The sequence below is a fragment of the Phyllosticta citriasiana genome, assembly GCF_038021145.1.
Source record: "Phyllosticta citriasiana strain CBS 120426 chromosome Unknown IWZ02scaffold_20, whole genome shotgun sequence".
Classification (NCBI taxonomy): Eukaryota; Fungi; Ascomycota; class Dothideomycetes; order Botryosphaeriales; family Phyllostictaceae; genus Phyllosticta; species Phyllosticta citriasiana.
This window is the reverse complement of record NW_027117297.1, coordinates 263,952-287,992: the sequence shown is the minus strand read 5'-3', so window position 1 is coordinate 287,992 and position 24,041 is coordinate 263,952. Positions and strand designations below refer to the sequence as shown.

General features: G+C 56.1%; 10 protein-coding genes across 10 annotated transcripts; 5 read left to right on the top strand and 5 right to left on the bottom strand.

The window, feature by feature from the left end:
• The first annotated feature begins 219 nt into the window (after positions 1–219).
• Positions 220–1,554, top strand: IWZ02DRAFT_147689 (uncharacterized protein). Its single transcript, XM_066761870.1, has 3 exons — positions 220–310; positions 512–978; positions 1,157–1,554. The coding sequence occupies exons 2-3, from the start codon at positions 558–560 to the stop codon at positions 1,501–1,503; spliced, it is 768 nt and encodes a 255-aa protein (XP_066617995.1). The 5' UTR covers positions 220–310; positions 512–557; the 3' UTR covers positions 1,504–1,554.
• Positions 1,555–1,883: 329 nt separating this feature from the next.
• IWZ02DRAFT_147631 (vacuolar protein 14 C-terminal Fig4p binding-domain-containing protein) lies at positions 1,884–5,594 on the bottom strand. Its single transcript, XM_066761869.1, has 7 exons — positions 5,329–5,594; positions 5,102–5,264; positions 4,880–5,047; positions 4,093–4,822; positions 3,502–4,046; positions 2,706–3,448; positions 1,884–2,654 (listed from the first exon to the last, which is right to left on the bottom strand). The coding sequence occupies exons 1-7, from the start codon at positions 5,394–5,396 to the stop codon at positions 2,210–2,212; spliced, it is 2,862 nt and encodes a 953-aa protein (XP_066617994.1). The 5' UTR covers positions 5,397–5,594; the 3' UTR covers positions 1,884–2,209.
• A 463-nt stretch (positions 5,595–6,057) lies between these two features.
• On the top strand, positions 6,058–7,910 carry IWZ02DRAFT_147727 (uncharacterized protein). Its single transcript, XM_066761871.1, has 4 exons — positions 6,058–6,142; positions 6,190–6,294; positions 6,408–6,769; positions 6,821–7,910. Exons 2-4 carry the CDS (start codon positions 6,283–6,285, stop codon positions 7,773–7,775), a joined length of 1,329 nt encoding a protein of 442 aa, XP_066617993.1. The 5' UTR covers positions 6,058–6,142; positions 6,190–6,282; the 3' UTR covers positions 7,776–7,910.
• Positions 7,911–8,409: 499 nt separating this feature from the next.
• IWZ02DRAFT_147626 (DNL zinc finger-domain-containing protein) lies at positions 8,410–9,322 on the bottom strand. The gene is made up of 2 exons (XM_066761868.1): positions 8,832–9,322; positions 8,410–8,772 (listed from the first exon to the last, which is right to left on the bottom strand). Exons 1-2 carry the CDS (start codon positions 9,234–9,236, stop codon positions 8,515–8,517), a joined length of 663 nt encoding a protein of 220 aa, XP_066617992.1. The 5' UTR covers positions 9,237–9,322; the 3' UTR covers positions 8,410–8,514.
• A 309-nt stretch (positions 9,323–9,631) lies between these two features.
• On the top strand, positions 9,632–12,649 carry IWZ02DRAFT_147579 (Cullin). The gene is made up of 4 exons (XM_066761867.1): positions 9,632–9,769; positions 9,928–10,311; positions 10,374–12,268; positions 12,330–12,649. The coding sequence occupies exons 1-4, from the start codon at positions 9,719–9,721 to the stop codon at positions 12,502–12,504; spliced, it is 2,505 nt and encodes an 834-aa protein (XP_066617991.1). The 5' UTR covers positions 9,632–9,718; the 3' UTR covers positions 12,505–12,649.
• A 737-nt stretch (positions 12,650–13,386) lies between these two features.
• On the bottom strand, positions 13,387–14,137 carry IWZ02DRAFT_485731 (uncharacterized protein; the record flags this gene model as incomplete). Its single annotated transcript, XM_066769232.1, has 2 exons — positions 13,387–14,007; positions 14,108–14,137. The coding sequence occupies 2 exons, from the start codon at positions 14,135–14,137 to the stop codon at positions 13,387–13,389; spliced, it is 651 nt and encodes a 216-aa protein (XP_066617990.1).
• Positions 14,138–14,779: 642 nt separating this feature from the next.
• IWZ02DRAFT_437472 (3-ketoacyl-reductase-like protein) lies at positions 14,780–15,692 on the bottom strand (the record flags this gene model as incomplete). Its single annotated transcript, XM_066766631.1, has 3 exons — positions 14,780–14,816; positions 14,889–15,594; positions 15,656–15,692. The coding sequence occupies 3 exons, from the start codon at positions 15,690–15,692 to the stop codon at positions 14,780–14,782; spliced, it is 780 nt and encodes a 259-aa protein (XP_066617989.1).
• A 705-nt stretch (positions 15,693–16,397) lies between these two features.
• Positions 16,398–18,325, top strand: IWZ02DRAFT_494902 (Aldehyde/histidinol dehydrogenase; the record flags this gene model as incomplete). The annotated part of the gene is made up of 5 exons (XM_066770084.1): positions 16,398–16,421; positions 16,539–16,626; positions 16,842–17,228; positions 17,283–18,140; positions 18,189–18,325. The coding sequence occupies 5 exons, from the start codon at positions 16,398–16,400 to the stop codon at positions 18,323–18,325; spliced, it is 1,494 nt and encodes a 497-aa protein (XP_066617988.1).
• A 1,302-nt stretch (positions 18,326–19,627) lies between these two features.
• Positions 19,628–20,573, top strand: IWZ02DRAFT_437470 (dienelactone hydrolase; the record flags this gene model as incomplete). The annotated part of the gene is made up of 4 exons (XM_066766630.1): positions 19,628–19,715; positions 19,770–19,866; positions 19,944–20,287; positions 20,365–20,573. The coding sequence occupies 4 exons, from the start codon at positions 19,628–19,630 to the stop codon at positions 20,571–20,573; spliced, it is 738 nt and encodes a 245-aa protein (XP_066617987.1).
• Positions 20,574–20,787: 214 nt separating this feature from the next.
• IWZ02DRAFT_464882 (putative Pre-mRNA-splicing factor prp1) lies at positions 20,788–23,839 on the bottom strand. The gene is made up of 2 exons (XM_066768427.1): positions 23,461–23,839; positions 20,788–23,367 (listed from the first exon to the last, which is right to left on the bottom strand). Exons 1-2 carry the CDS (start codon positions 23,814–23,816, stop codon positions 20,943–20,945), a joined length of 2,781 nt encoding a protein of 926 aa, XP_066617986.1. The 5' UTR covers positions 23,817–23,839; the 3' UTR covers positions 20,788–20,942.
• Positions 23,840–24,041: the final 202 nt, after the last annotated feature.

Sequence of the window (24,041 nt, the reverse complement as noted above, 5' to 3'; positions counted from 1 at the left end):
AAACTCGCCCGGTTCGAGGGACCCACCCACCAGACGTTTGGAGCGCGCCCGGCAGCTCCATCCATCCATCCATCCATCCATACGTCCGTGTGTCCAAATCTCCGGGGGACGGGCGCTTTTGATCGACCTTTTCACGCGAGAAGGGAGGGAGGGGTCCGGGACGACACGGCGTCATTTCGAGAGCGTGGGCAAGCGGGGTGTTAGCAAGGTATATGAATTGGTAATACCCACTCGGCAACAAGAGGGAGGGGAGAAGCTGGAATCACGGTATTATTCGGAGACCACACGGTAGACGATTGAGAGACGACGGGTTTGTGTGAGACGGCTGCTACATACTTTCGTACTGTACCTTGCTTGTCCTTCAGTCTACAGCTGCATGTCCGTCTGTGTTGCTGCGATCAATACCTACACACATAGGTCGTGAGTGAATGAAAACACCAAAGAACAATCCCGCCCCTTTCCCCTCACCCACCCACCCCAAACTCCATATCTTTGCTCACGCAGCTCCTAGCTCCGAACCTTATCCCGCAAACACAGCACCAAACAGCCAAACAATCATGGGCTTCCTCAGCGACCTCGCATCCGAAGCCATCTCGGGCTTTACGCACAGCAACAGCAACAGCAGCGCCGCGCCTCCCACCGCAAGCGAGACATATTACGAGCGCAGCAGCGGGCCAGAGCCAGCCGGCCCACCTCCGCCGCGCGTCTTCCCGCCGTGGGTCGCGCGCTGGGAGCCCGGCGCTGGCCGCTGGCTCTTCGTCAACGAGGCGAACGGCGAGCGCACGTTTGAGTATCCTGGAGGCGAGCCGGGCGGGTACTACCAAGGAGGAGGTGGAGGAGGAGGGGCGGCGTATTATGAGGAGCGGCCGCGCGAGGAGAATGAGTCGTCGGGCCATTCGGGCATGGCGTATGGGGCCATGGGCGCGGTGGGGGGCGTGGCGGCGGGCGCGCTGCTGATACATGAGGGTGATGAGATCGGTACGTGCTGGCTCTTTCAGGTTCTCCCTCTTTCGCCATTACGCCTTGAGACCACAACTTCTCTCGACACCCATCCATCTACTTCCGTTCTTCTCCCTGCTATTCTCTCTACCCCCTATCCATTCGCCCCCACCACCCTCATAGCGGCATCCAGCTAACTCTCCCTCACCGCCCACAGCACAGGACTGGGACGAAGACAAAGCGCGCCTGGAGCGCGGCGCCGACGCGACGGCCGAGTTGGTGGGCGAGGGCGTCGGCAGCGTCGAGCGCCGCGTCAATGACGCGGTGCAGGATGTGGAGGAGTTCCCGGACGATGTGGAGAGGGGTGCCGAGGAGGCGGGCGAGTGGACGGAGCGGAAGTGGGATGATGCGGTGCGGGATGTGGAGGAGATACCGCAGGATGTCGAGGGCGGCGTTGAGGATGCGGCGGAGTGGGTTGGTGAGGGGGTGGGCGAGGTGGAGCAGTTTGGCGATGGCGTGGAGGCGGCGTATGACGAGGGGAGGGAGGAGGGGTATGATGATTAGGTAGGGGGTTGTGAGAAGTTCTTCCTAGCACCCAGTCACTATTAGATAAAGCCATACCAAACACACTGCCTGTGCCCTGAATGCCTGCCTAAACGCATCTCCTTAGACTACCGTACATACAAACAGCAAGACCAAAACAGCGGAAGACAGTGACCAGCCGACCCATTGAGAAAAGCAATGACTGGATAGAATGGTATGCGCCTCCCTATTAGATACCCGATTAGATGCCTGCGCGACCTCGTGCCTATGTGCCTCGCTGCCTCTGCCTCTCTGCCCGTCCTTCAGTGCCCCTCGTTCGCCAAGGTAGACTTTGACGTGCTTCCAAGCTGCTGATGATGCTACCGCTGGTGGCCCCTCCATACTCATATTCCATAGTAGACCGAGAAGATCAAGAGACAAGGAGAATGGACAGCGATGATGGAGCGAAGAAACAAGGTTGTAATATGGAAAGAGAGGTCAAGAAAGATGTGAATACCGGCAATGCAAAAAGCCCATCACAGGGCCCATCACAGGGTAATTATGGATTCCTTGAAGGGCGGATTATGAAAGGTGCCAGGTGTGATGCTAAACCTGACCACCCACAGCAACACCAGCAGACCACCGCAACACCGGCAACCACTCCGAGCCAACGTCTGCCATCAGCCTCCCAGCCCCAAGCGCCATGGTCAATGTATCAAGACACGAGACGAGACCAATCCCACCAGTCCTACTTCTTCTTCCCTGCACCCCTAGCAGCGAATCTCCCCAACTGACTCAAACTACTCTTGCTCTTCTGGTGTCCCTTGACAGTGCCACCAGAAACCTGCTCCGGGCTCACAGATGAACGCGCGCCGCCGGCCGAGCTCGGGCGCTGTTGCGCCGGACGCGGTGGCAGCTTTTTGTCTCGGTCCGCGGCACTATCATTGCCTGCGTGCAATGTTCCAGTGCCGAGGACGGTATTGGATGATGCGCCTACGGTGTTGCGGGACGCGACAGTATCTCCTACGTCTGCGGTGCCTGCAGGACCAAGGACAGCGTCGCGTTTGGCCCGGCGCGCACGCTCCTGGACTTGTTTGAATTTCTCAAGAAGCTCCACCCACTTGATGCCGCCTTCTTCGCGGGACTTGAGGCGGTTCGGACGCTCAAATGATGATGTTGTAGGAGTAGGGGCACTGAAGAACTGTATTAGTTGTGAAATAGAAGACAAGTCTTGGGGAACCCACGTTCGAGGAGCAATATGAAGATAACCAATTGCACTGACACTGTTAAGGCGGTTTTTGAGCGCCGCAAAGGCCGAAGATTGAGGTAAGAGCATGAGAACGCCGTAGAGGCACTTGTAGAGGTGAGGATTCTTTTCTGGTTCGAGGAGTTGGAGACGAAGGTAGGTGAAGACGGGGGATTCGAGCAGCTGAACGAGCTTGTCAATTTGAATTAGCATGTTGACAGTCATTTCCAGCTCTCCAAATATTTGGAGCAAATGGTATGCTTGTTCGTAAGCTTGGGCAAGCAAGCATAGAGAAAAGGTAGCCACGGCGTTGTGGCACCACGATCGGAATAGCGTGACAAAGAGTGTCTGGCCATCGCGAGTCTCAAGATTGCGCAATCTTTTGCGCAAGTCCGCAAGCTCAGGGGCAGTAATGAGGTTGTTGTTCAAATTCTGAACCATGATACTGGCAAACTCGACATCGTCATCCTTTTCCAAACAATCTGCAAGCGTCCGGTATATCCTTTCGGCGCTGAGCGAAAGGCACAGCTGGCGGACAATGAGGTTTCCGCGCGTCTCCAGAAGGCGGCGGTCGGTGGCAAAAAGACTTAGCAGTGCTACCATGAAGGAGGTAAAGTAGGAATCGTCACTGTTTTTCGATATTTGCGACAACAGCAGCAGATCTCTTGTGACGACAGACTCGGCAGGGTCCGACAGTGTCTTGAGTAATGCTGGGAAGGTGGCGTCGTTGATTGCCAAGATCTAAGAGTTGTGAGCGGCTAGCACGAGTCGAGACGCAACAGGTAAAGCAATACTTTTCTTGGTGCCTTTTTGTGAAGCATTATGAGCCAGGAGAGGGCAGCCACCCTTGTCGCCTCGTGCTCGTTGAGGAATTGCAATGTCAAGGCATTGACAGCGACCTCATAATCCAGATCGGCGCCTGGATGGGGCTCTGGCCGACTTTCGTCATTGGGATCAGGTATGATGGAGACCGTTGGCACACCCTTTGGCTCCTGTGCCTTTGCCTCGGCGGCCTTGAGATCCACCGTAGACTCTCGCGTAGAAGACTTCCCAGCCTTCACGCCAAAATTGGAATCTCGACGATCTGCTGCCATAGATTCTTTGGCAGGTCCTGCGGTGACCTGTTGCTGCGCTGGTTTGGCCTCATCTGGTAAAGACATGATGTAGTCCATGAGCGAGTTGTTGACGCGATTGGCGGCCAAACGAACTTGCTCCACTTCGCTGGCCATGGCGGGTAGCACATGGGATAGTAAGCGTGGGATGACTTGCAAAATGTCTTCGGGACAGATTTCAAAGAAACTGTCAATCCATCGAAGCGCCGTGAGTTGAATCTCCTCCTCTGCTCTATGTTAGCACAGTTCCAGCACGCCAAGAGACATTCTCACCTGGAGATTCACTAAGGAAGGTGACCAGAGTATCTATGATTTTTGCATGGTCTACTTGGACATCTTGGCCAGGTATCCAGTCTCCGTCCGTCATGCCAGATGCGCGATCATTCATCGTCGTCGACTCCGTCTCTTCGCTCACGGACCTCTGGTCATCGTCGTCCATGCCTTGAATCTTCTCGTGGTCTGCTTCCAAGTCGTGGGAGCTTTGGATGCTCTGCGCGCTCCTAATGCTAGACCTGGAGCTCTTCTTGCCTTCTTCACCCTGACTCTTTCTGCTTTCCGCTATACCTCGCTTTATTCTTGCAATTTTCTTGATTTCAGACAGAAACCTCTCCAGCGCAGTCTGGGTTGCAGTGTGAACGTCCTGATTTGGATCGCTCAAGAACCTGAGGAGACCACCGAGAAAGGAAGGGAGGTAGGCGACTAGCTCGAGATCCGGTATGGAGTCAAGCAAGGTTATCCAGGAGACCAAGAAGGTGCGAGTGAACGGATTCAAGACGTTGATGCGCTCTTGAAGCAGAGGAATGAATTTCGGTAGCGAGAAGGCAATGGGAACGTCGATGGATGGTGAGCCAGATTCCCCAAGCGCAGAGTCGTCGTCGACGGCGTCCTCTGGCTGGTGTAGAATCGAGACATACGAAGCAGCCGATTCGGAGACGATGTCTTTGATCAGGCGGTCGAGCAATTCCGCACCGTTCTTGACCGAAGCCTCGGAATCCGCAGCGAGCTAGCGCACTTGTCAGCCGACGACCCTTTCGCTGAGGGAAACATGACATGAGCGCACCTTGCAAAGCGCGTCAAACACCTCGTTGAAGTACAAGAGTATTTCCCCTTTGGCAACCTTGGCAATGTTGTACATGCTCTCGCAGGCATAGTAGCGGACGCGGGCGTCTTGGTCGGAGAAGCAGGCGAGAACCGGGGGAACGATTTCTTCCAAGTACCTGGCCACGTCCTACCTTTCTGTCAGTGGGCGGCAAGGGCAAAGTGGAAACAGACTGTTGCTCACCGAGCCTAGCGCTATGGAAGCGGCAGCTAGACCTATCAGGCCTCCGTTTCTAGCGTGCGGCTGGTGGACGGCATATGCGTAATCGTGACATAGCTGGTGGACGATTTTTTGAATCTTGTCGTAGTCCTTGACAGCAAGCGATTCGCGGACCTGGGCTTCGAGTCTGTCGGGCGAGGTCAGCATTGTGGTGTAGGGCGGCGGGCTGCAAGGCGGTTGAGGTTGCATACTCCAGGGCACCAGCCTTGCGCTTGTCGTAGAGTTTGTCGTTGAGGGCCTTTTGAATATTGGGATCCATGGCTAAGGCGCGGAGGTGCCAAAGAGCATTGCGCTTGCCGTGAGGTAGGTATAGTCGTTTCCAGTTGGACCGTGGGTGGTTGCGGTGGGGAAGCTGGAAGGCGGCAGGACGACGGAGCCAAAGGGTCGAGTTTGCTCAGGCTTAGGCGTCAATCTTCTGAGCGCGCCAGAAGACCGAGGCAAGCAGCTTTCCTTCACAGCATCTGTTCGGGGTGCGCAAGCAAGAAGCAAAACCAAGGACTCGACGATGTGCCGTAAACGCTGGGCCGGAGGAGCTGTAGCTGACCTTAGTACGTACGACTGGCGGGCCCAATCGTGACTTCACCGCCCGGGGGAGACACTCGCCCAAATATCGTTGCCGAGACAGGACGCCAGAGACATGACACGGCGCGGCCACGTCATTTCGCTGGGCCAGACCTTCCGGCTTGCCATGGCTTTGTCTCGATCCCCGGCCCTGGACCTGACCTGCGCCATGCAACTGCATCTCTTCGTCTCAAGTCACATCTTACCCTGCCACCTCCTCCACCGTCCGTGATGCTCCCTCTTCGCCCTGGCCCAACTTTAAATCGGCCCCGGATCGCCCTGCCTGTCCGCTGACTTCTTGCCGTCTTCCTGCAGGTGGTATAGGGGCTCGAGTCAGAGCACCGTAAACACCATGGACAAGCTGAAGCACATGATCCACCACCGCAAGCGCAGCACCTCGCGCCCATTTTCTCTCTCCACCTTCCGCCACTGGGCTATATCTTTGTGCGTCCTGCTCTACTATTGCCTTTGCAACTGACTGACCGCTGCAGTGTCGTTTGTGATTTCAACGTGGATTTGGGCCCCGAAGTTCTTTTCGTGTATCCTCCTGATACGGCCTTTTCCCAAGCTGACTTGACTGCAATATGCTTCAACAGGTAGGAACATTTCCTCTCTTTTCACCTTTTCCACTTCTTGCTCTCCTTTGCCGTCAAGATCCTAAAAACTACTGCGTAAAGACTTACCCCGCCACAGCTTTCCAGAGCAGCAGAACCCTGAAATGGGCGAGGATTTGAACTTTCAGTTCACCATCCGCAACCGCTCTCCAGACATCCTGCTCGGCTCTCCCTGTCCACCTTTTGGGAGTCCCACCAGCTTCTACTGCAACTGTGTCTTCCGCCAAGAGTTTGATCGGAACACCAAACGACGTTTCAACCAAAAGAGCTTAGTTCTTGTCTCTAACCACAACTTTCCGGCTTTCTTCACCAAGGTCCTCCATCTGATGACAGCTGGTGGCATCCTTTGTGATCCGGCAACGTTTGAGGTTGCTTGTTCCCAGATTTCGTCCTGGCCACCGCCGTCAGTTGGACGGCTTGAACTCCCGTTTCTTGGTTCCTTATTGGTGCTCGAAATGTAAGAGGCTTCTTTCAGACTATGATAGCTGCCCACTGACTTGGCTCCTAGTGCCCCTCACCTGGGTTTCCCGCTTCAGGGGCTCGTTTCCGCTCGTGTCCACCATGCAGAGACCATCTCGCAGCCAATCTACGCCCACCAGCCGATCACTTCCTGGGCAAATCTCGTATCTTTCTTTCCTTCGCTCTCCGAGCTCTATACTGTTTTTGAAAAGATGCTCCTTTGCGAAAACATCATCGTCATTGCCAAAAGCCCACAGCTCTGCAGTCACGTTGTTTCCGGGCTCGTCGACCTGATCAAGCCGATCCCGTATGCTGGTGACGTCAAGCCCTATGTCACGATGCAATCCGAATTTTGCGTGGCGGGCTTCAACGGTGGCACATCGAGGCACTTCATTGTCGGCATCACGAATCCATTTCTTCTCAAGCGGATCTTGAATGCTGCTGAAGCCTCCCAGAGCTCTACGCCATATGTAATCTATCTACAGAAATCCAACGGCCCGGTTCCTGTGAAGCTCTACCGGTCTCAGCTGGCCTGCCCCCCTGGGTTCGACATTCCCGGTGGCATACCGTCCAACCTCGACGTCAAAAAACACCTCAAGCCGGACCGCGCCTTTCTCCAAAGTCTAGACAGCAACCTGCGGGCCGGCCAATCACTACCAGACACGATCGGGCCTCTGATTCGGCGGCATTTTGCTGAGCTGACTGCCCAGTTCCTGGCGCCAATCCTACGATATCTGGCAACCGGCATGGCATCCAATGTCAAGTCGCCTGGTGGCAACCTACAGTATCCAAACTTTTCAGAGGCAGATTTCTTGAGCAGCCTTGCAAAGCATGGCACGTCAGTCAAGTTTAGAGGACAGGGGCCATTGCAACGCCACCGGACGAGAGACGCATTGTACGCCGAGTTTTGCCGGTCGCCCAACTTTTATTCTCACCTTGAGATGAAGCTCAGTCTTGAGAGGGAGGCTTCTGCGGGCCTGTTGAATCAGTCTGGGCCGACTTGAGGCGCTCCATATCTCGAGGATTTCAAAAGCACCGCACAACCCAAATCTTCTCTTGAGCAATGGCCTTGGCATTCAACGGCGTTCCAAACGCTTCCACTGTGTCGAAAGACTCAATCGCTCCTAGTACTACGGCTGCACCTCTCCCTGGTTGAATCTCGGGAGCTGTCACTCACTACGACACAAAGCTAGGGAGCATCCTTTTGGTGCGAGAATACGCACACAACGCAATAGGCTGCAGTCGCTCGCCCGTCGTCAGTCCCATCCCGCAACATGCCAGGGAGGAGGTCCCGATCATTCATCCGAAGGCGTTTGCCGGTCCGGAATTCCATGGCTCTTGGGTGAGTGGACCCAAAGAAAATGGACCCAGCCATCCTTATCGCTCCTTGGTAGATGTCGTGGGCAGGCACGGCACAAAGAATACGCACAGGAGAAAGAAGATGATCCAGTCCATCAAGGTCACAGGGCTCTGGCGCTCTTGGTGAGGTCATCGAAGCGAGCAAGGGCATTTTGAACGCAGAAAAGGGGAGCATGATGGAAACCTAGGACACAACGGTGGACTTGATAGATGAGGAGTTGAATTTTGCCGACCGTCTATGTGGCGATAGATAGTTTCGCGGCCCAAATGTAGTTGAATGTGTAGTCTTTTAGGCGTGCCGCATTTTGCTTCCTTTCCCAACACTCCCGAACGCCGATTTGATTTGAATGAATTTATCCCTCTTTCCTCTACTCGTACAGCATCTCAATTCTTATCACCAGGATCCTTCTCTACCGAGTCGTTTTTGGCAAACGAGGAGCCGTACGGTTTATCGTTTGGTTCCGAGGGAGCGCGAGCCTCCGGCTGCAAGGCGTCCTTGCGCAATGTTGCTGTGCCGTCGTCCCACAGCTCAAGGTCGCCATCCGAGCTGAGGGCGCCGCGCTTAAGGGACACGCCTTCGCGGCCGCCCTCAGCAGCTTGTTTGAGGATGTCTTCGAGGGAAAGGGATTGGTCTTGAAAGATCTGCAAAGCAGCGTCAGTGGTGCCGTCCACCAGACAAGGCCTTGGTGAGGGAGGCGCACCTTGAGATGATCGGATATCAAGTGCCTGTTCTTGCATCCAGGACATGTGACGAGGACGGTTCCCTCGTGGTAGCCTTGTTTCGTGATGCGATGGGCGGAGCGCGTCACGCAGGCTCTGCAGGTAAAGGTCAAGTTGTAGGCCGGGATTTGGGGGTCGACGTCTTGTTCGGCGCCGGCGGGGACCACGGGCGGAGCATCTGGCCTTTCTTCCGAGTTGCGCAGAGCGGGTGTGTGCGAAAGGGCGCGGCGCTGGATCTGGGGAAGGAATGCTTGGTGTTGGCGCAAATGGCTCTGAGGGCGGCTAGCAGTATGAACGCAGCGGGCTGGCGCAGCGGCGGCGCGGGGCGTCGAGAGGTGCTGCGCTTGGCGCGAACAAAGGCGGAGGAGTGCACGAGATGAGCGCATGCTTTTGGAAGGGGGCGAGGTTGGTGAGACAGCAGTATATCAAGCGATGGGGAATCAATTGGAGGTGCCGTGGAGCTGCGTCGTCTTGCGTCCACTTTACGCGTCGGCCGCCAACCGTCCCGTCATACCTCCAGGGTTCGCCGGCCCTTCTTCGGCTCTGACTGTGGCGCCTTACCTTGCCATGCCACCTGCACTACCCTAGCTTCCATTTCCACCCTCTACTCTACCTCCACCTTCGCGTCCTTCTGCAACCTCAACCTCGACTCGCGCACTCTCGACAATGCGTGTGCTGCCTGCTCGCTCTTGACCGCCTCTACCCTCTCGCCACACCAGCCTTACCGCTTCGACTCTTCCTGCCTAGCCTTGGAGCTCAGCAGCAGCAGCAGCAGCAGCAGCACCACTTCACGACGCCCGGTTCCCGTGCCGAGAGCTAGCTACCTTCTCTCCAGTTGGACCACCCGCACAGCCCTGCCAGACAGAATATGTACGGAGGCAGAATGCAGCAAAGGAACAGGATACGTCCGCCGCGGAGGGTACGTTTCCTCCGAATGAGACCTCGTTCGTGCGTTGAGGACTAGCTGCTGCTGCCGCCGGACCTCCGATCTCACTTGCCCGCCGGCAAGTTTGGTTTGGTCGAGGGCGGCACCAACGCCCTAGTCATGTCGATGCTAACACATGCCTTCACACTCAGGGCATCAACGGAAGCGAGGTCGACTTCGACACGACCTGGACCACAATCTCTGCTGCCATCCGCCAGATCCACACTAAGAATGCGTCCGACCTTTCCTACGAGGCTTTGTACCGCCACACGTACCGCGTAATTTTGAAGAAGAAGGGACAAGATCTCTACAACCGAGTCATCGAGTTTGAGAGGGATTGGCTCACCAACGAGGTCCGCGCGTGCGCTTCGAGCTTCATCTCAGCCAGCCTGCTCTCGAGCTTGAAGGGCGGCAACTCCCAGACTACGGCGAATGAGCGCCGCTTGCAAGAGGAGAAGTTTCTGAGAGGAGTCAGGGAACAATGGCAAGACTACCAGCTCTGCATGACCATGCTGACGGACGTTCTGATGTACATGGTGAGTCTACGACAGCGTCACTCGAGATCTTCAGTCGGAGCTTACACGTGTAACTGGAGCAGGAACGTGTTTACTGCACCGACAACAGACAGCCCTCCATATACACAACCTCGCTGCGCCTTTTCCGGGAACACATCTTGCGCTCGCCGCCGAACATTCAAGAAGATGGCGAGACTATGATGGAGATTATCGCGCAAATCATCCTGGACCAAATCCACATGGAGAGGACTGGAGACGTCATTGACAAGCATCTCATCAAGTCATGCACATACATGCTGGAGAGCTTGTTCGAGGGCATGTCCGAGGATGTCAACCAGCGCCTTTACGTCACTTCTTTCGAGCCAAAATTCCTCGAGGCCAGCCGCCAATTCTACAAGGCCGAAGGAGACAGACTCCTGCGCGAGTCGGACGCGGGTGGCTATTGCCGACACACGAGTAGACGGATTCGCGAAGAGGTTGACCGCTGCAAGTCCACTCTTTCGGAGACTACGACGCAGAAGATTGAAAAGGTCGTCGAGGAAGAGCTAATTGGCAACAAGATTCACGATCTGATTGAATCGGATAGTGGCGTCAAGTTCATGATTGCCAACGAAAGGCTGGACGACCTGGGCTTGGTCTACGACCTCAATGCCCGCGTAGATGCAAGGAAGAAGGAGCTTGTGCGGGCGATCCAGAACCAGGTGGTCGAAATGGGCTCCGAAATCAACAAGGCGGCGACAACAGCGGCGCAAGCTCAGCCTGCGCAACCCCCGGTCGAGAATGGAGACGGCGACAAGAGCAAGAAGCCTGCGGAAAAGGTTACAAACCAGGCCACCGTCGCCGCCATCAAATGGGTCGAGGACGTGCTGGTCCTCAAGGACAGATTCGACGCCATCTGGAGGCACTCGTTCAAGTCGGACCAGGGAATGCAATCTGCCCTGACCAAGAGTTTCACCGAGTTCATCAACTCCTCCGCCTTCCCCAGAAGCTCAGAGTACATTTCGTTGTTCATTGACGACAACATGAAGAAGGGCATCAAGGGCAAGACGGAGGCTGAAGTTGACGCTGTCCTGGAGAAGGCCATTATCTTGCTTCGGTACATCGTCGACAAGGACCTGTTTGAGCGCTACTACAAGAAGCACCTCTGCAGACGACTGCTAATGAGCAAGTCTCTCAGCAACGAAGTCGAGAAGCAGATGATTTCCCGAATGAAGATTGAGCTCGGCAATAACTTCACGACAAAGCTGGAGGCGATGTTCAAGGACATGGCCATCTCGGATGAGCTCACGAACGCATTCAAGACCCACATTACCAACCTGGGCGATCCTGATCCCAAGCGGGTCGAGCTTGCAGTCAACGTTCTGACCAGCATGACCTGGCCCTTGGAGTCATTAGCAAGCCACAGCGACGAAGACCAGAAGAGCGGCAAGAACAAGTGCATCTTCCCCGCAGAAGTCGACCGCATGAAGAAAATGTTCGAGGCGTTCTACGGCCAGCGTCACTCTGGTCGCACTCTGACCTGGCTCGGCAACATGGGTTCGGCCGACATCAGAGCCACGTTCCCCAAGGTGCCCACGAAGGATGGGTTCAGAGAGCGCAAGCATGAGATCAACGTGTCGACCTACGCCATGATCATCTTGATGCTCTTCAATAACCTGGCCGAAGGCGAGAGCATGACGTTTGAAGAAATCCAGGCGAGGACCAACATCCCTAGGCACGATCTCGCTCGCAATTTGCAGTCGCTGGCCGTTGCGCCCAAGACCCGGATCCTGATCAAGGAGCCCATGAGCAAGGATGTCAAGCCCACGGACAAGTTTTCCTTCAACGCCGGCTTCAGCAGCAAGTTCCACAAGGTCAAGGTCGGCGTTGTGACGGCGGGCAACAAGGTTGAGGGCGACAAGGAGCGCCGCGACACCGAGGACAAGAACAACGACGAGCGCCGCTACTGCATTGAGGCGGCAGTGGTGCGCATCATGAAGTGAGTCTTCTCTTTGCCTTCTACTTTCTCCTTCGCTCGTACTGACGCATGATGGCCACAGGCAACGCAAAGAGCTGGCGCACTCGCAGCTCGTCTCCGAGACTGTCAGCCAGCTGACGGGTCAGTTCAAGCCCGACATCAACATGATCAAGAAGCGCATCGAGGCGCTGATTGAGCGCGAGTTTCTCGAGCGCATCGAGGACGCCTCGCCCCCGGCATACCGCTACCTGGCTTGATGCGTTTGCGTCGTCGTCCTTGTCACTACTTGGGGCGTCGTTTCTCCTACACGGTCTTCTTCGTTGCGGTGTCGATGCTCGTTTGGCAGCAGACTGGGAGCATCCAAGTGATGATGACACGGAGTCGTTCTCCCTCTGCTCCGAGCTTGCCTAACCTCTCCCTCCTCTTCACCCTTTCCTCTAACCTTTACTCTCTCTCCTCCCTTTCTTCTCTTTTTCCCCTTCTTCCTCTTTTTGCGCGTCCTGCCTGTTTTCCCCCTTCCTTTGGCAAATTTGCATTTTCGCGGCGATGAACGGAGTGGATGGATTCGGGGGGGTTTTTTTTTTTTTTTTTTTTCCCTTCAAACCCCTTTTTCGCTTTCGTTGGGGTACTACTGCAAACCAAGGCAAACGCAGTTGGGTGGTGGGTGGCGTTTTCATCAGCGTTTTATGTGTGAGTGTGCGTGAGAGACGGTCGGTCTGGTTTCAGGCTGAAGAAGAGTCGCACGGTGTTGATGGTGGTGGGGATCGTGGTGCAGTGATGGTGGGTGGGCATGGTGAGCGTGGTGCGAAGTAGGAAGTCTCGGGAGATTGACTGGTGGATTGATTGATTAATCTATCAAGAATAAAAGACTCCCTTTTACTCTTTCCCTCGATGTCTGTCTGTCTATCTGGGTGCAGTCTGGTGTAGGAATGATGGTAGGGGGGCATGCCAGTCTTCAGCGTTGGCCGACGAACGACGACCTCTCACAGAGGCGACTTCCCTTCCTCTGCACCCACAACACCGCAGTCGCGAAGTATCGACTGCAAAAAACCGACCCCAAGAAGACCGACCTTACCACCTACCTACTACAACCTCCAACCTACAACCCTACAGCCCATCCCTCGCCCAAGGCGAATCCCCTACATGCCCACCCCTCCTCGCCCACATCCTCCTCCTCCTCCTCCTCCTCGGCCCGCACTCGCGAAAAGAGCTCCACCCGATACCGACTCACGACCGCGCGCCGCTCCGCCTGCTCCGCGCGCCACGCCTCGCCTGACCAGTATTGCTCCATTTCGACTTCTAGTGCGCCGCGCAGCTCGGCGGTGCTCCAGTCGCCGTCGCCGTCGCTGCTTGTGCTGGTTTGCTGCTGGGTGGTTGGGGTGCTGCTGATGCATGGTTGCAGTTGTTGCACATGGTTGTGATCGTGCTGTCAGGGTTTGGCGGATGCGGGCCGCGATGGAGGCGAGGTGCGTGTGCCAGATTGAGGTGGTGAGGATGTCGGACAGGAGGAGTGCGTCGGCGATGGCGATGTCGTTTTCGGCGGCGGCCGCCGCAGCAGAGCCAGTAGCAGCAGCAGCAGCAGTGGTGGTGGTGGTGGTGGTGGTGGTGGTGGTGGAGGAGGAGGTTTTGGGGCAGCAGCGGATGCCGCGCGCGCGGATGAAGGAGAGCAGGATCTTGTCCATGGCGGTTGCGTGTGTTGTTTGCGTGGTGAGGAGGGCGGGAAGGTCTTTGAGCGGTTGTTGGGCGTAGGATGGCGGTTCCTGGGTGGATGTGGTGGGTGAGTGGATACGTGTGTGTGTGGTTTGGAGGCGAGAAGAGCTTTGTTGATGGATGGATGGATGGATGGATGGATGGACTCACAGGGGGGTCGTTTGCTTGTGGTTGCTCCATGTTACTTGCTTGCGGGCTGAGCTATAGAGAGGTTGTGCGCAACTCTTGAAGCAGTGTCACACTGTTTGAATGGCAAGGTTTCGAAGTGCCAGGGAGAGACACTGACTTTTGAAGCAGTAGTGTGTCGGTCAATGATAGATGTTCGAGCTTTGTGGTGCAAAGGCTGGTTGGTTAATAGACAGGCGGGTGAACTGGCTCTACAGCCAGTTCAGCAAAGAGATGGATTTCTTGAGGTGAAGTGAATGTGAATGATGGACCGCCACAGATCATAAGTGACTGACCACCTCCAAGATTGCCCAAGGCTTGGTGCACGCAAGTCGCAGCACACACAGAACCAAGTTAGGCGTTGTACATGGGGAGCATTCATACGCGTCAGCAAGCAAGTAGGCAATAGTACGCATTATGTGCCCAAACGTATGTAACACCGTCGTGATGACTGCTGTCTTGTTTAGCTATTATCAGCGATTAGAATTCAAAAATTGTGTAAAAATGTTTGATTCTCCTGAAGTGCCGAAGACTGCCATGGCATGTCTGTCTATCGATCTCTCAGCGAGCCTGATAGTTTTCTGCTTCACTCATCTGTGTCTTCAGAGCATTAGCAGTCTTCAGACAAGAAAGTCTTGAGCATTGAGCCCGCCTCTCTCATATGCACCTGCCACCATCAACAGGCAAGTTAACCCTACACAACAAGACGTCAGCAAGGAATTATCCAACTCATCAACCAACAAACGAAAGAAGACCAACAACTTACCCCGTGACAAACGCCGCCTCACTGCTCGCCAACCACAAACAAGCGCCGACAACATCATCAACCTGTCCAATCCTCCCAAGCGGAATACCGTCGGCCAGCTTCTTGCGCGCAGCCTCCGAGTCCGGGCCAACAAACGTCTCAAAGAGCGGCGTCGCCGTGATGAGCGGCAGCACAGCATTGACGCGGATGCCGGCGGGGCCAAACTCGGCCGCCAGGCCCTTTGTCGCATTGGACACGGCGCCCTTGGACGCGTTGTACCAGACGAGCTCGGGGCGCGGGCGCTGCGAGCCCGTCGAGCTGATGTTGATGACGGAGAAGCCGCCGGCGGGGACGGGGCTAGACTGTGACGACGACGTCGCGACGACGGCGCGCGCAAACGCGTTGGTGCCGAGGTAGACGGACTTGACGTTGACAGCAAACACGCGGTCGAATTCGTCCTCGGTTACTTGCAGCGTCGGCTTGTGCGCGTACGACGTGCCGGCGTTGTTGATGAGGATATCGACCCGACCGTGGGCGGCGACGGCGGCCTCAATGGCGGCATCCCACTGCGCTGATTTGGTCACATCGAGCTGTTGGAAGGTGAGGTTGCTGGGGTTGGACGCGGCGACGGCACGGCCTCCTTCGGCGTTGATGTCGCAGACGAAAACGTGGGCGCCCTCTGCTGCGAAGGCGCGGGAGATGGCGGCGCCGAAGCCTGATGAGCCTCCTGTGGACGAATTAGCGGGGATGTTGTGAGGTAGATGGAGAATGGAGGCGTGGTGGTGGACCTGTCACTATGGCTACTTTGCCCTGTAGACGTCCCATGGTGATGGCTTGGTGTATATCCCTTGAATGCTCCTTGGACAGCCAATGTCGACAACCAAGCTCTTCCAACTCACCAAGCGGCAGTCACTGTCATGAATATATCCAGACTCGAGTCCCAATCGTCAGCCTGCCCACTTCTGCGTGGCGAGCTTCATGTCAGCCTTCCCCACCAACAAGCGCTGTCGCAGCGTCGAGGGGTAGGAACCGACGACCCCGCATGGTCCCTGTGGCATGGCGTCCCACCTTTTCCCCGCGTATTTTCGGGCGCGGCAATACGGGTATGCAGCTCCTCCGCACCATTGACTGTCCTGGTTGGTCACCTTCACCGGGTGTACCAAACGAGGTCTGGCACCGTCCCAAGCATGATGCGAAAATGTGGCACGGATAGCTCATCGGAAGAGGAACAGAGAAGCTGGACATCTGTCAAAGGCAGACAGGAAGAGCGCACCTGGTCAAATTGTCAGAGGTTTCGAAAAAGACAGAGATCTAGCAAAGGATGGTAGTGATGGTAAGCATGGAAACGTGCCTACCCGAGAGAATGTTATGCGCCCATTACCCTGGCTTGAAAGGGGAGACTGAGTGACGCCCGGGGCTGCTGCAGATACCATCCTAGTTGTCTTTCATATATTAAACGCTTGCTGTCGCGCCACGCGCTCGTCACGCCAGCCCCGTACGCTTAGTTTGACTGACACGTATAAAGTAGCAATGCCTTTCGACCTGCCCTTCACTGTACGTACGGTCTTCGTTCCCCAATGCAGGCGCCAATCATGGCGCACGGAAATTTGGGATGCTTGCAAACTCGCCATGTCCGAGGACGAGCGCTGACATTGCACACTCTTCTCGAAGCTCAAAAATCCGTCTCTGCTCAAAGAGCAATCCTACGTCCACGGAAAATGGACAGACGCAAAGTCCGGCAAGACGTTTGAAGTCATAGGTCAGTGGTGTCTCTCTCATTCTCTCTTTCACTCCACAGTCCGCAAGATTAGTTTTCCCAAGGCCTTTTCGAACGCCTCTTCATGGTTTGTCGTAGCCACAGCGTGCTGAGAAGTTATCACATTCGCCCATGAACGGACTCATTTCCTTTTGTCATTTTCCTTTCTTTCAACATCGCATTCGTCGTATCTGACTCGTGGTCCTGTTGGCTCAAAGATCCCGGCACCGGCAAGCCCTGGGCATCCTGCCCCATCAACGATGCCTCAGACGTCGACGCCGCGGTGCAGTCGTCGTACGAATGCTTCCAATCGTACCGAAAGCTCACGCCGCGAGCGCGCGCAAAAATGCTCTTCAAATGGGACTCTTTGATCCATGACAATTACGACGACATCGCCACACTGCTAACGTATGAGACCGGGAAACCGCTTGCCGAGGCATATGGTGAGCTCGACTACAGCACTGGCTTTACCTGGTGGTTTGCCGGCGAGGCGGAGCGCATTCAAGGCACCGTATTCGTTCCGTCGGCGCCAAACAGGCGCGTATTTACCGTCAAGCAACCGATTGGCGTGGCCGCGGCTCTTGTGCCCTGGAACTTTCCAATTGGTAAGTCTCGGCCGACTGTGAAACCTTGAGCAGAACCCTGACGATTTTCGACAGCCATGGTCCTGCGTAAAGTGGGCGCGGCGCTCGCAGCGGGATGTACCATGATCGTAAAACCCAGTCCGGAAACCCCCATCACCTGCCTTGCTCTTGCGCACCTGGCAACCGAGGCGGGCTTCCCACCTGGTGCTTTCAATGTCTTGACCACCGACATGGAAAAGACGCCAGAGCTCAGTGAAGCGTTGACAAAACACGAGCTCGTGAAGAAGATAACTTTCACTGGCAGCACGCGAGTCGGAAAGATAGTCGCCAAGAACGCCGCTGAAGGTCTCAAAAAGGTGACGCTGGAGCTGGGTGGGAACTGTCCAGTTCTGGTCTTTGACGACGCGTCTCTGGATCAAGTCATGACGCAGCTCGTGCCCCTCAAGTGGCGCCATGCCGGACAGGCCTGCATCACTGCGAACCGGATCTACGTCCAGGAAGGCATCTTTGATGCTTTTGTTAAGCGATTCGCTGCCGAGACTGCGAAGCTCAGAGTCGGCCACGGCGCGGCAGATGGGACGACCATGGGCCCTGTGACGACCCCTCGCGGCCTGGAAAAGGCAGAGTCGATTGTGAAAGACGCCCGGGAGAAGGGTGCTGAAATCGTGACTGGAGGAAAGCGTGTCGATGGAAAAGGAGGCTACTTCTTTGAACCCACCATCATCACAGGCGTTCAGCCCAACATGCAGGCGTCCTGTGAGGAAAACTTTTCACCTATTGCGTCTATTCTCAAATTCAAGACTGAAGAGGAGGGAGTCAGGGCTGCCAACGAAACGAGCATGGGTCTTGCCAGTTACTGCTTCACGAAGAACGTTGATCGCATGTGGCGCATGCTTGAAAACCTCGAGGCTGGGATGATTGGCATGAATACTGGTAAGTCAGCTCGACAGAGACGTGATAACATTCCTAACCTTATGTCAGGCAATTCTTCTGCCGCCGAGTCGCCGTTTGGCGGAATGAAAGAATCTGGCTACGGCAAGGAGTCGGGCAAAGATGTTGCAGTCAACGAGTACCTCGTGACCAAGACGGGCACTTTTACCCTCGAGGGTCAATATTGAGTGTAATGGTGACGCGAGATTTTGCAGACACCTGCTGACGGGTTGTGGCGGCGAAGAATGGAGAAGCCGACGAGATCGGCAGAGGGAAAGCATGTTGTACACTGTACATCGAACTCAACTATTTGCCAACGTTGCGCTTGCGTAATCTTTGAAATTGCACCGCGTGCTGTGAGCAGAGTTGGACGTGCGAGCAGCAAGCTGGACTGGGTAAAAAACCCCTCATGTCGTGAGCATTGGATTACAATAGCCTTGTGAGTCGCTAAGCTCGAGAACGGGACACGATTGTAGCTCATGACTGGATAAGGGCGCCTTGGTGTTGTTATTGACATGCATCAGATCTTTGGCCGACGCTCCGTCTTTCCGAGCCGGCAACCCGATCACCAGGGTCATCGCGTCGACTTTCTGCCTCGCTGCTGATCTGGGCGGGGACGGGCGCAGGACACATGAGCTCACCGGTTACGCGCCCCGGCTACGAGCGGAGCCAGTAGGGCCAGGGACACGGAGAGTTCATGCAACGGTCAGCAGCAGTCGGGGAAAGAAGAGCATGTTTGCTGTGTTTGGGAAAATAGCCGGGTCCGCGAGAGATGGAGTAAAGATTCGAGCATGCAGGGCAGCAGATCGCTCGGACAAGCTTTGGCGAACGCGCACACAACGTGGATGCGCGGGGATCATGGTGGTCGGCCCTGGGTAGGTATGTACATGTGGATTGTATAGGGGCTCCATGACGTGGCATCGTGGTCGCGCTCTTCCGTTGTCCCCTGAGCAGGCACGCATGAAGGCAGCGCGCAGATGCTAGCCGGGCCCAGCTACGAAGACAATGATGCGGCGGCTTATATCCGGAGAGAGCAGATGGTGGCGGCGGCAATGGATGGACGATGGATGGGCCTGAAGGAAGATGGATGGATGATGATGTTGAGGTCCAGTGCAGGTTTGAAGCGGCAACGGAAGCTCCGAGGCGCCGTGGCGGAAATAACAGAGCAGAGTCGGCGTTATCCTCAGCAGCGAAAGCTTTGGAACAACGCCGTCGACGACGCACGACAGCAAAAGGGAGCGCCGTCACGCAACTCACTGCCCTTCTTGGGCTGGATAACGGCAACCTGCAAATGCGTCGTCGCCTAGAGTCCCCACCATTCCCACCGCATGGACTCTTCCGAACAACTGCCCGCCGTGGGTTAAAAAGACAAACAACTACCTAACCCCCACGGCCCCTCGAGTACCACCACCTGTATTCCTCGCCCTCGCCCTCGCCCTCGCCCTCGCCCATCAATCGCCCTCTCGTCGCTCTTCTCTCCCTCAAAAACAATGGCCTCTAACCCTCCCGGCAAGTGCTGCACCGTTGCTGTCAAGCACGATGGCAAGCCCACCGGCTCCATCGAGAAGGTCGGCGGCAGTACGTCAATTGCCACACCCCAAGACCTCGTCTCCTCTCTGACCAACCTCACAGTCGAGTCCTACGTCGCCTATCCCGCCGACAAGAGCACCGAGAATGCCGTCCTGATCTTGACCGACATCTTCGGCCACGAGTTTGTCAACTCGCAGCTGTAAGCCACCACCACCACCACCACCACCACAACCAACATACATACGCACAACCACTCTAACGCGCCTCCTTGTCCAGCATTGCCGACCAATACGCCGCCAACGGTTACTACACAGTCGTGCCGGACCTGTTCAACAAGGACCCAGTGCCGGCGCAGATGCCCGAGGGCTTCAACCTGATGGGCTGGCTGCAGAACCACCTGGTGCAGCACGTCGAGCCCATCGTGCAGAGCGTGGTCCAGGGCCTGCGCTCCGAAAAGGGCACCAAGCGCGTCGGCGGCGTCGGCTACTGCTTCGGCGCAAAGTACGTCGTCCGCGCCCTCAAGCCCGGCAACATCGACGTCGGCTACGTCGCCCACCCCTCGTTCGTCGACGCCGACGAGCTCAAGGCTATCAACGGCCCCCTGAGCATTGCTGCTGCTGGTATGTATCCCCCCTCAAAAACCCCCCTTTTTAGAAAAAGTTCCGCGAATGGCCCCTCACTTACACACCAACAACAGAAACCGACGATATCTTCCCCGCCCCCAAGCGCCGCGAGTCCGAAGACATCCTCGTCGACATCAAGGCCACGTACCAGATGAACCTGTTCTCGGGCGTCGAGCACGGCTTCGCCGTCCGCGGCGACGTGTCCAAGAAGCACGTCAAGTTTGCCAAGGAGCAGGCCTTTTACCAGGCCGTCGCTTGGTTCGACGAGTACCTCAAGGCTTGAAGCGAATGAAAAAAAGGAAAAATAAATTAATGTAAATATCTTGTTCATGCAAGCAAACCAAATGACTTGTAAAAAATCATGATACCTCCTGCACCGTCGCTTTGACATGTATACTGTGCATGGATCGGTTGCGCCGCCGACGTTTATGAGTGTAGAGCACCACAGATGCATGCATGCGCTTGGTGAGCTGTCATTCACAATTGCAGCTAGAACGAACCAGGGAGTGTCATTTATTCTAGATACCCACTGTGCAACTGATTTCTTCAGGTTGCAGTCGTTGCTGCTTATATCTATCGCCCATCGCCCATGACGCATTAGGAGCGAGCCTTCACGGCATAAAACACAATGGAAGCTCCAACTGCAACAAGCTCATCCCTCCAGCTTCGCCGCGACCATCTTCAGCACCTCCTCTACGCCCTTACCCACATTGGCCGGATCCTTGGAAACGCTCTGCCACACCTCGCCATGCCTCGGCTCACTAAGAACGCACTTGCTGACAACCTCCTCCCTCTTCTCGTCGGTGCCATGCTGGCATAGGAAGCGATAGTACCACGCCCACGTATCGCCGAGGTCGGCGTCGAGCAGGATGGCCTTTTCGAACCACGACGCCGCCTTCTCGAGGCGCCGCTCGCCCCAGAAGATGCGCGCCACGCACACAAAGAGCACCGGGTCGTTGTCGACCTTCTTGATGGCTTCCAGGCTGCGCGGCTTGCGCTGCGTCCGCGGCTCGAGGTGCCAGATCTTTTCCGCCCACAGCAGCCCGCTGTTGGGCACTTCTTGCAGCGCTTGCGCCATGATGGCTTGCGCTGCTGAGATGTTGCCGGCGCGCCGCTCCAGCCGCACCGACTCGGTCCATAGCTGCGGGTTCTTTTTGACGGCGAGACGTGCGCGGTCCAGGACGGAGCGCGCCTTGACGACGGCGCCGGCGCGCTCTTCGAGCCGCGAGAGGAGGAGGTAGAGCGGCACCGACTGGGGGCAGGCGCGCGTGCCGGCTGTGTAGGCTTCGCGCGCCTGGGGCATCTTGGCGAGTTGCTCGTAGATTTGGCCCTTTTGCATGTGCAGCTTGGGCTCTTTGGGAAAGAGTTGCAAGCCTTGGGTCGCCAGATCGAGCGCTGCATCCAGGTTTCCGAGTTGGCGCTCGTATGCCACGGACCGGTACCACACGCGGTTGGTACCTGCTTCGCGCCGCGCTACCATGAGCAGTTCTCGCGCCTTGTCGTGGTTGCCGTGATCTGCTTCCATCTTGACGGCTGCCAGCCAAATGTCTTCGTTGTTGGGATTTTGCCTGAAAGCACGGCTGATCACGTCGCGAGCTTCGTCGATTTGGCCAGCTTGCTCGCGCTCGCGGGCAAAGAGGAGCCAGAGCTCTTGGGCGGCTGGGCAAGCCTCGACGGCCTTTTCCAGCAGGTTCCATAGACCCTCTTTTGTGCCATGGTTGCGCTCGAGCTGTACAGCTGCTGTCCAGATCGACTTGGAAGTTGGGAAGATTCGGAGGGCGTAAGCGTAAATGGCGCGAGCAGTCTCGTATTTGCCTCGTGCAATGCTCCCGCGCGCATCCTCCATGAAAATCTCTTTTCGGTCATCGTCCTCGTCCAGGCCCCAGCTGAGGGTTTCTTTGATGATAGCCTGGCAAGAGATGACCATGCCGTCATCCTCGCACTTTTCAGCCTCGGTAATCCATTCTTCGCGCTTAAGCATGGCAGACTCTTTTGCCAGAGATTTGATTCCACGCTCCATAACCTTGAAAACCATGTCTGTCTTGCCTAGCTGCTCTTGGAGGACGGCAGCAGCTCGCCAAATTTCGTGGCTCGTGGGAACGGCTTTGCGGGCCTTGTTGAGCACCTTTTGAGCCTCCTCGGGAGTCTCCAAGCGTGCAAGAGCGAGCCAGAGTTCTGTGGACAAAGGAATGATCTCGGTTGCCTTGGCGAGCATGAGGCGTGCATCCGCGGGATCCTCTTCCAGTGCAATGGCAGATTTCCACAAATCCACACTTTGCGGAACAGCGTCCAGGGCCTGCCGCAGAACCCTCTTTTTCGCTCTAAGGTCGATTTCCAGATCTGCAGCTGCTTGCCAGAGGCGTGCAGATGTGATGTTGTTCTTGATGGCGTTGGCTGCAATGATTTTGGCGTTGTGGTTGTCGTTGAGGCGAATGTTTTCCAGCCAACAGTCGACCGACTTGGGACAATGCTCGCAACCTCTTGCAATGGTGTTTCTCGCGGCGACCGTTCTTCCCGCAACTTCCTCGAGACGTGCCGCCGCAATCCAGCCAGGGCCATGCTTGGGGTTGGTCTTGATAACAGACTCCAAGAGCTCTCGGACGCGTTTGATGTCTCCCACGTTGACTTCTCCAGACTGAATCTCCGACTTTGACAGACTTGTGAGATAGCCCTTGGGGTCGATACTTGAAGATGTGCCTCCAACTGCCGTTTCGGTTCCTGATTGTTGCGTAGCCTGGTCCAAACGGACTTGAAGCACCTTTTCACGGGCCGCTCCAATGTCTGCAAAGTTGGTCATGGTACCGTCTGCATTCTCAGCCTCGCCGGACGGTATACTCGTCTCCAGCTGGGCCGAGTCTCGCGCTGATGCGATGACGCTGTCCGGCACAGCATAGAACCTCTGCCTCATGTTTTGCTTTTCCCTCCGGTTCTTGCGCGTCAAGTCTCCGACCTCTGGCAGGCTGGCCCATTCCTCTTCGCTGACACTTCTCAACGCTCGTTTCAGATCGGCAAATTGTTGCTGAATCTTGGGGTTGTTTCGCTCGTATTCTTCGCGCTCCGCCTTTTCGCGGGCCTCCCTAAACGGATTCAAGGTGTCGGTAGCCTGTCCATGCAAGTTTGATAAACCAAATGCCCCAAGTCGACTGGGAATTAAGGAAAGGAAGACCAACCTTCGTGCTTTTCTTCGCTTGTCCATGCGCTCGTCCACCTCCTGGTATATCCTGTCGGCCTCGTCATCGTCGCGGTCGTAGGTGCCGCCGGCAAACAAGCCGACTTCGTTCTCGGGATCTTGGAATCGCTCGTCGTCTTCGTCTTCTTCCTTTGCAGATGCGCCATAAGCCGTGGGCGGTGCTTGGCCGAGCTGGGCTGCGCGTTTGGCGAGCGCTTCCTTGATCTGCTCCTCGGACGGGCCTTCGCGCGCGGGACCTAAGTCGGAGCGAGTGGTGAAGCCGGTGGCACCACGGCCAAGACCGGCGACGTAGTTTTCTGGCGCAGGCTGGTTAAGAAAGTCTCTGCGACCGGACATGATGTGGCGTTGCGATATGTTTGTTTGTTGGAGCTTCGGCGTGGCCGAGGTGGACGAAATGTTGAGCCCTAGCCTCGAGCCACTAACCCTATTAGGTGAACAGCTCTAACAAAGCTTCTCTTCCCGGGCAGCCAGCCTCACCACTTAATCACTCGATTGGGTTGCTTACGTTGGCTGGGGAGTTCGTTAATTTCTCTATCTAGCCATGCCCCCGGACACTAAGTC

Excerpts from the sequence above, each read along its gene's own strand:
- IWZ02DRAFT_147689 (XM_066761870.1), top strand. The coding sequence starts at position 558 with ATGGGCTTCCTCAGCGACCTCGCATCCGAAGCCATCTCGGGCTTTACG. Across the intron at positions 979-1,156 it reads ACATGAGGGTGATGAGATCG|CACAGGACTGGGACGAAGAC; the intron begins GTACGTGCTGGC and ends CACCGCCCACAG.
- IWZ02DRAFT_147631 (XM_066761869.1), bottom strand. The coding sequence starts at position 5,396 with ATGGATCCCAATATTCAAAAGGCCCTCAACGACAAACTCTACGACAAG. Across the intron at positions 5,048-5,101 it reads CTTCCATAGCGCTAGGCTCG|GACGTGGCCAGGTACTTGGA; the intron begins GTGAGCAACAGT and ends ACAGAAAGGTAG. Across the intron at positions 4,823-4,879 it reads TGTTTGACGCGCTTTGCAAG|CTCGCTGCGGATTCCGAGGC; the intron begins GTGCGCTCATGT and ends CAAGTGCGCTAG.
- IWZ02DRAFT_147727 (XM_066761871.1), top strand. Across the intron at positions 6,770-6,820 it reads TCCTTATTGGTGCTCGAAAT|TGCCCCTCACCTGGGTTTCC; the intron begins GTAAGAGGCTTC and ends CTTGGCTCCTAG.
- IWZ02DRAFT_147626 (XM_066761868.1), bottom strand. The coding sequence starts at position 9,236 with ATGCGCTCATCTCGTGCACTCCTCCGCCTTTGTTCGCGCCAAGCGCAG. Across the intron at positions 8,773-8,831 it reads TGATATCCGATCATCTCAAG|ATCTTTCAAGACCAATCCCT; the intron begins GTGCGCCTCCCT and ends GCTGCTTTGCAG.
- IWZ02DRAFT_147579 (XM_066761867.1), top strand. The coding sequence starts at position 9,719 with ATGTACGGAGGCAGAATGCAGCAAAGGAACAGGATACGTCCGCCGCGG. Across the intron at positions 9,770-9,927 it reads GGATACGTCCGCCGCGGAGG|GGCATCAACGGAAGCGAGGT; the intron begins GTACGTTTCCTC and ends CTTCACACTCAG. Across the intron at positions 10,312-10,373 it reads CGGACGTTCTGATGTACATG|GAACGTGTTTACTGCACCGA; the intron begins GTGAGTCTACGA and ends TAACTGGAGCAG.
- IWZ02DRAFT_464882 (XM_066768427.1), bottom strand. The coding sequence starts at position 23,816 with ATGTCCGGTCGCAGAGACTTTCTTAACCAGCCTGCGCCAGAAAACTAC. Across the intron at positions 23,368-23,460 it reads AAGCGAAGAAAAGCACGAAG|GGAGGCCCGCGAAAAGGCGG; the intron begins GTTGGTCTTCCT and ends GAATCCGTTTAG.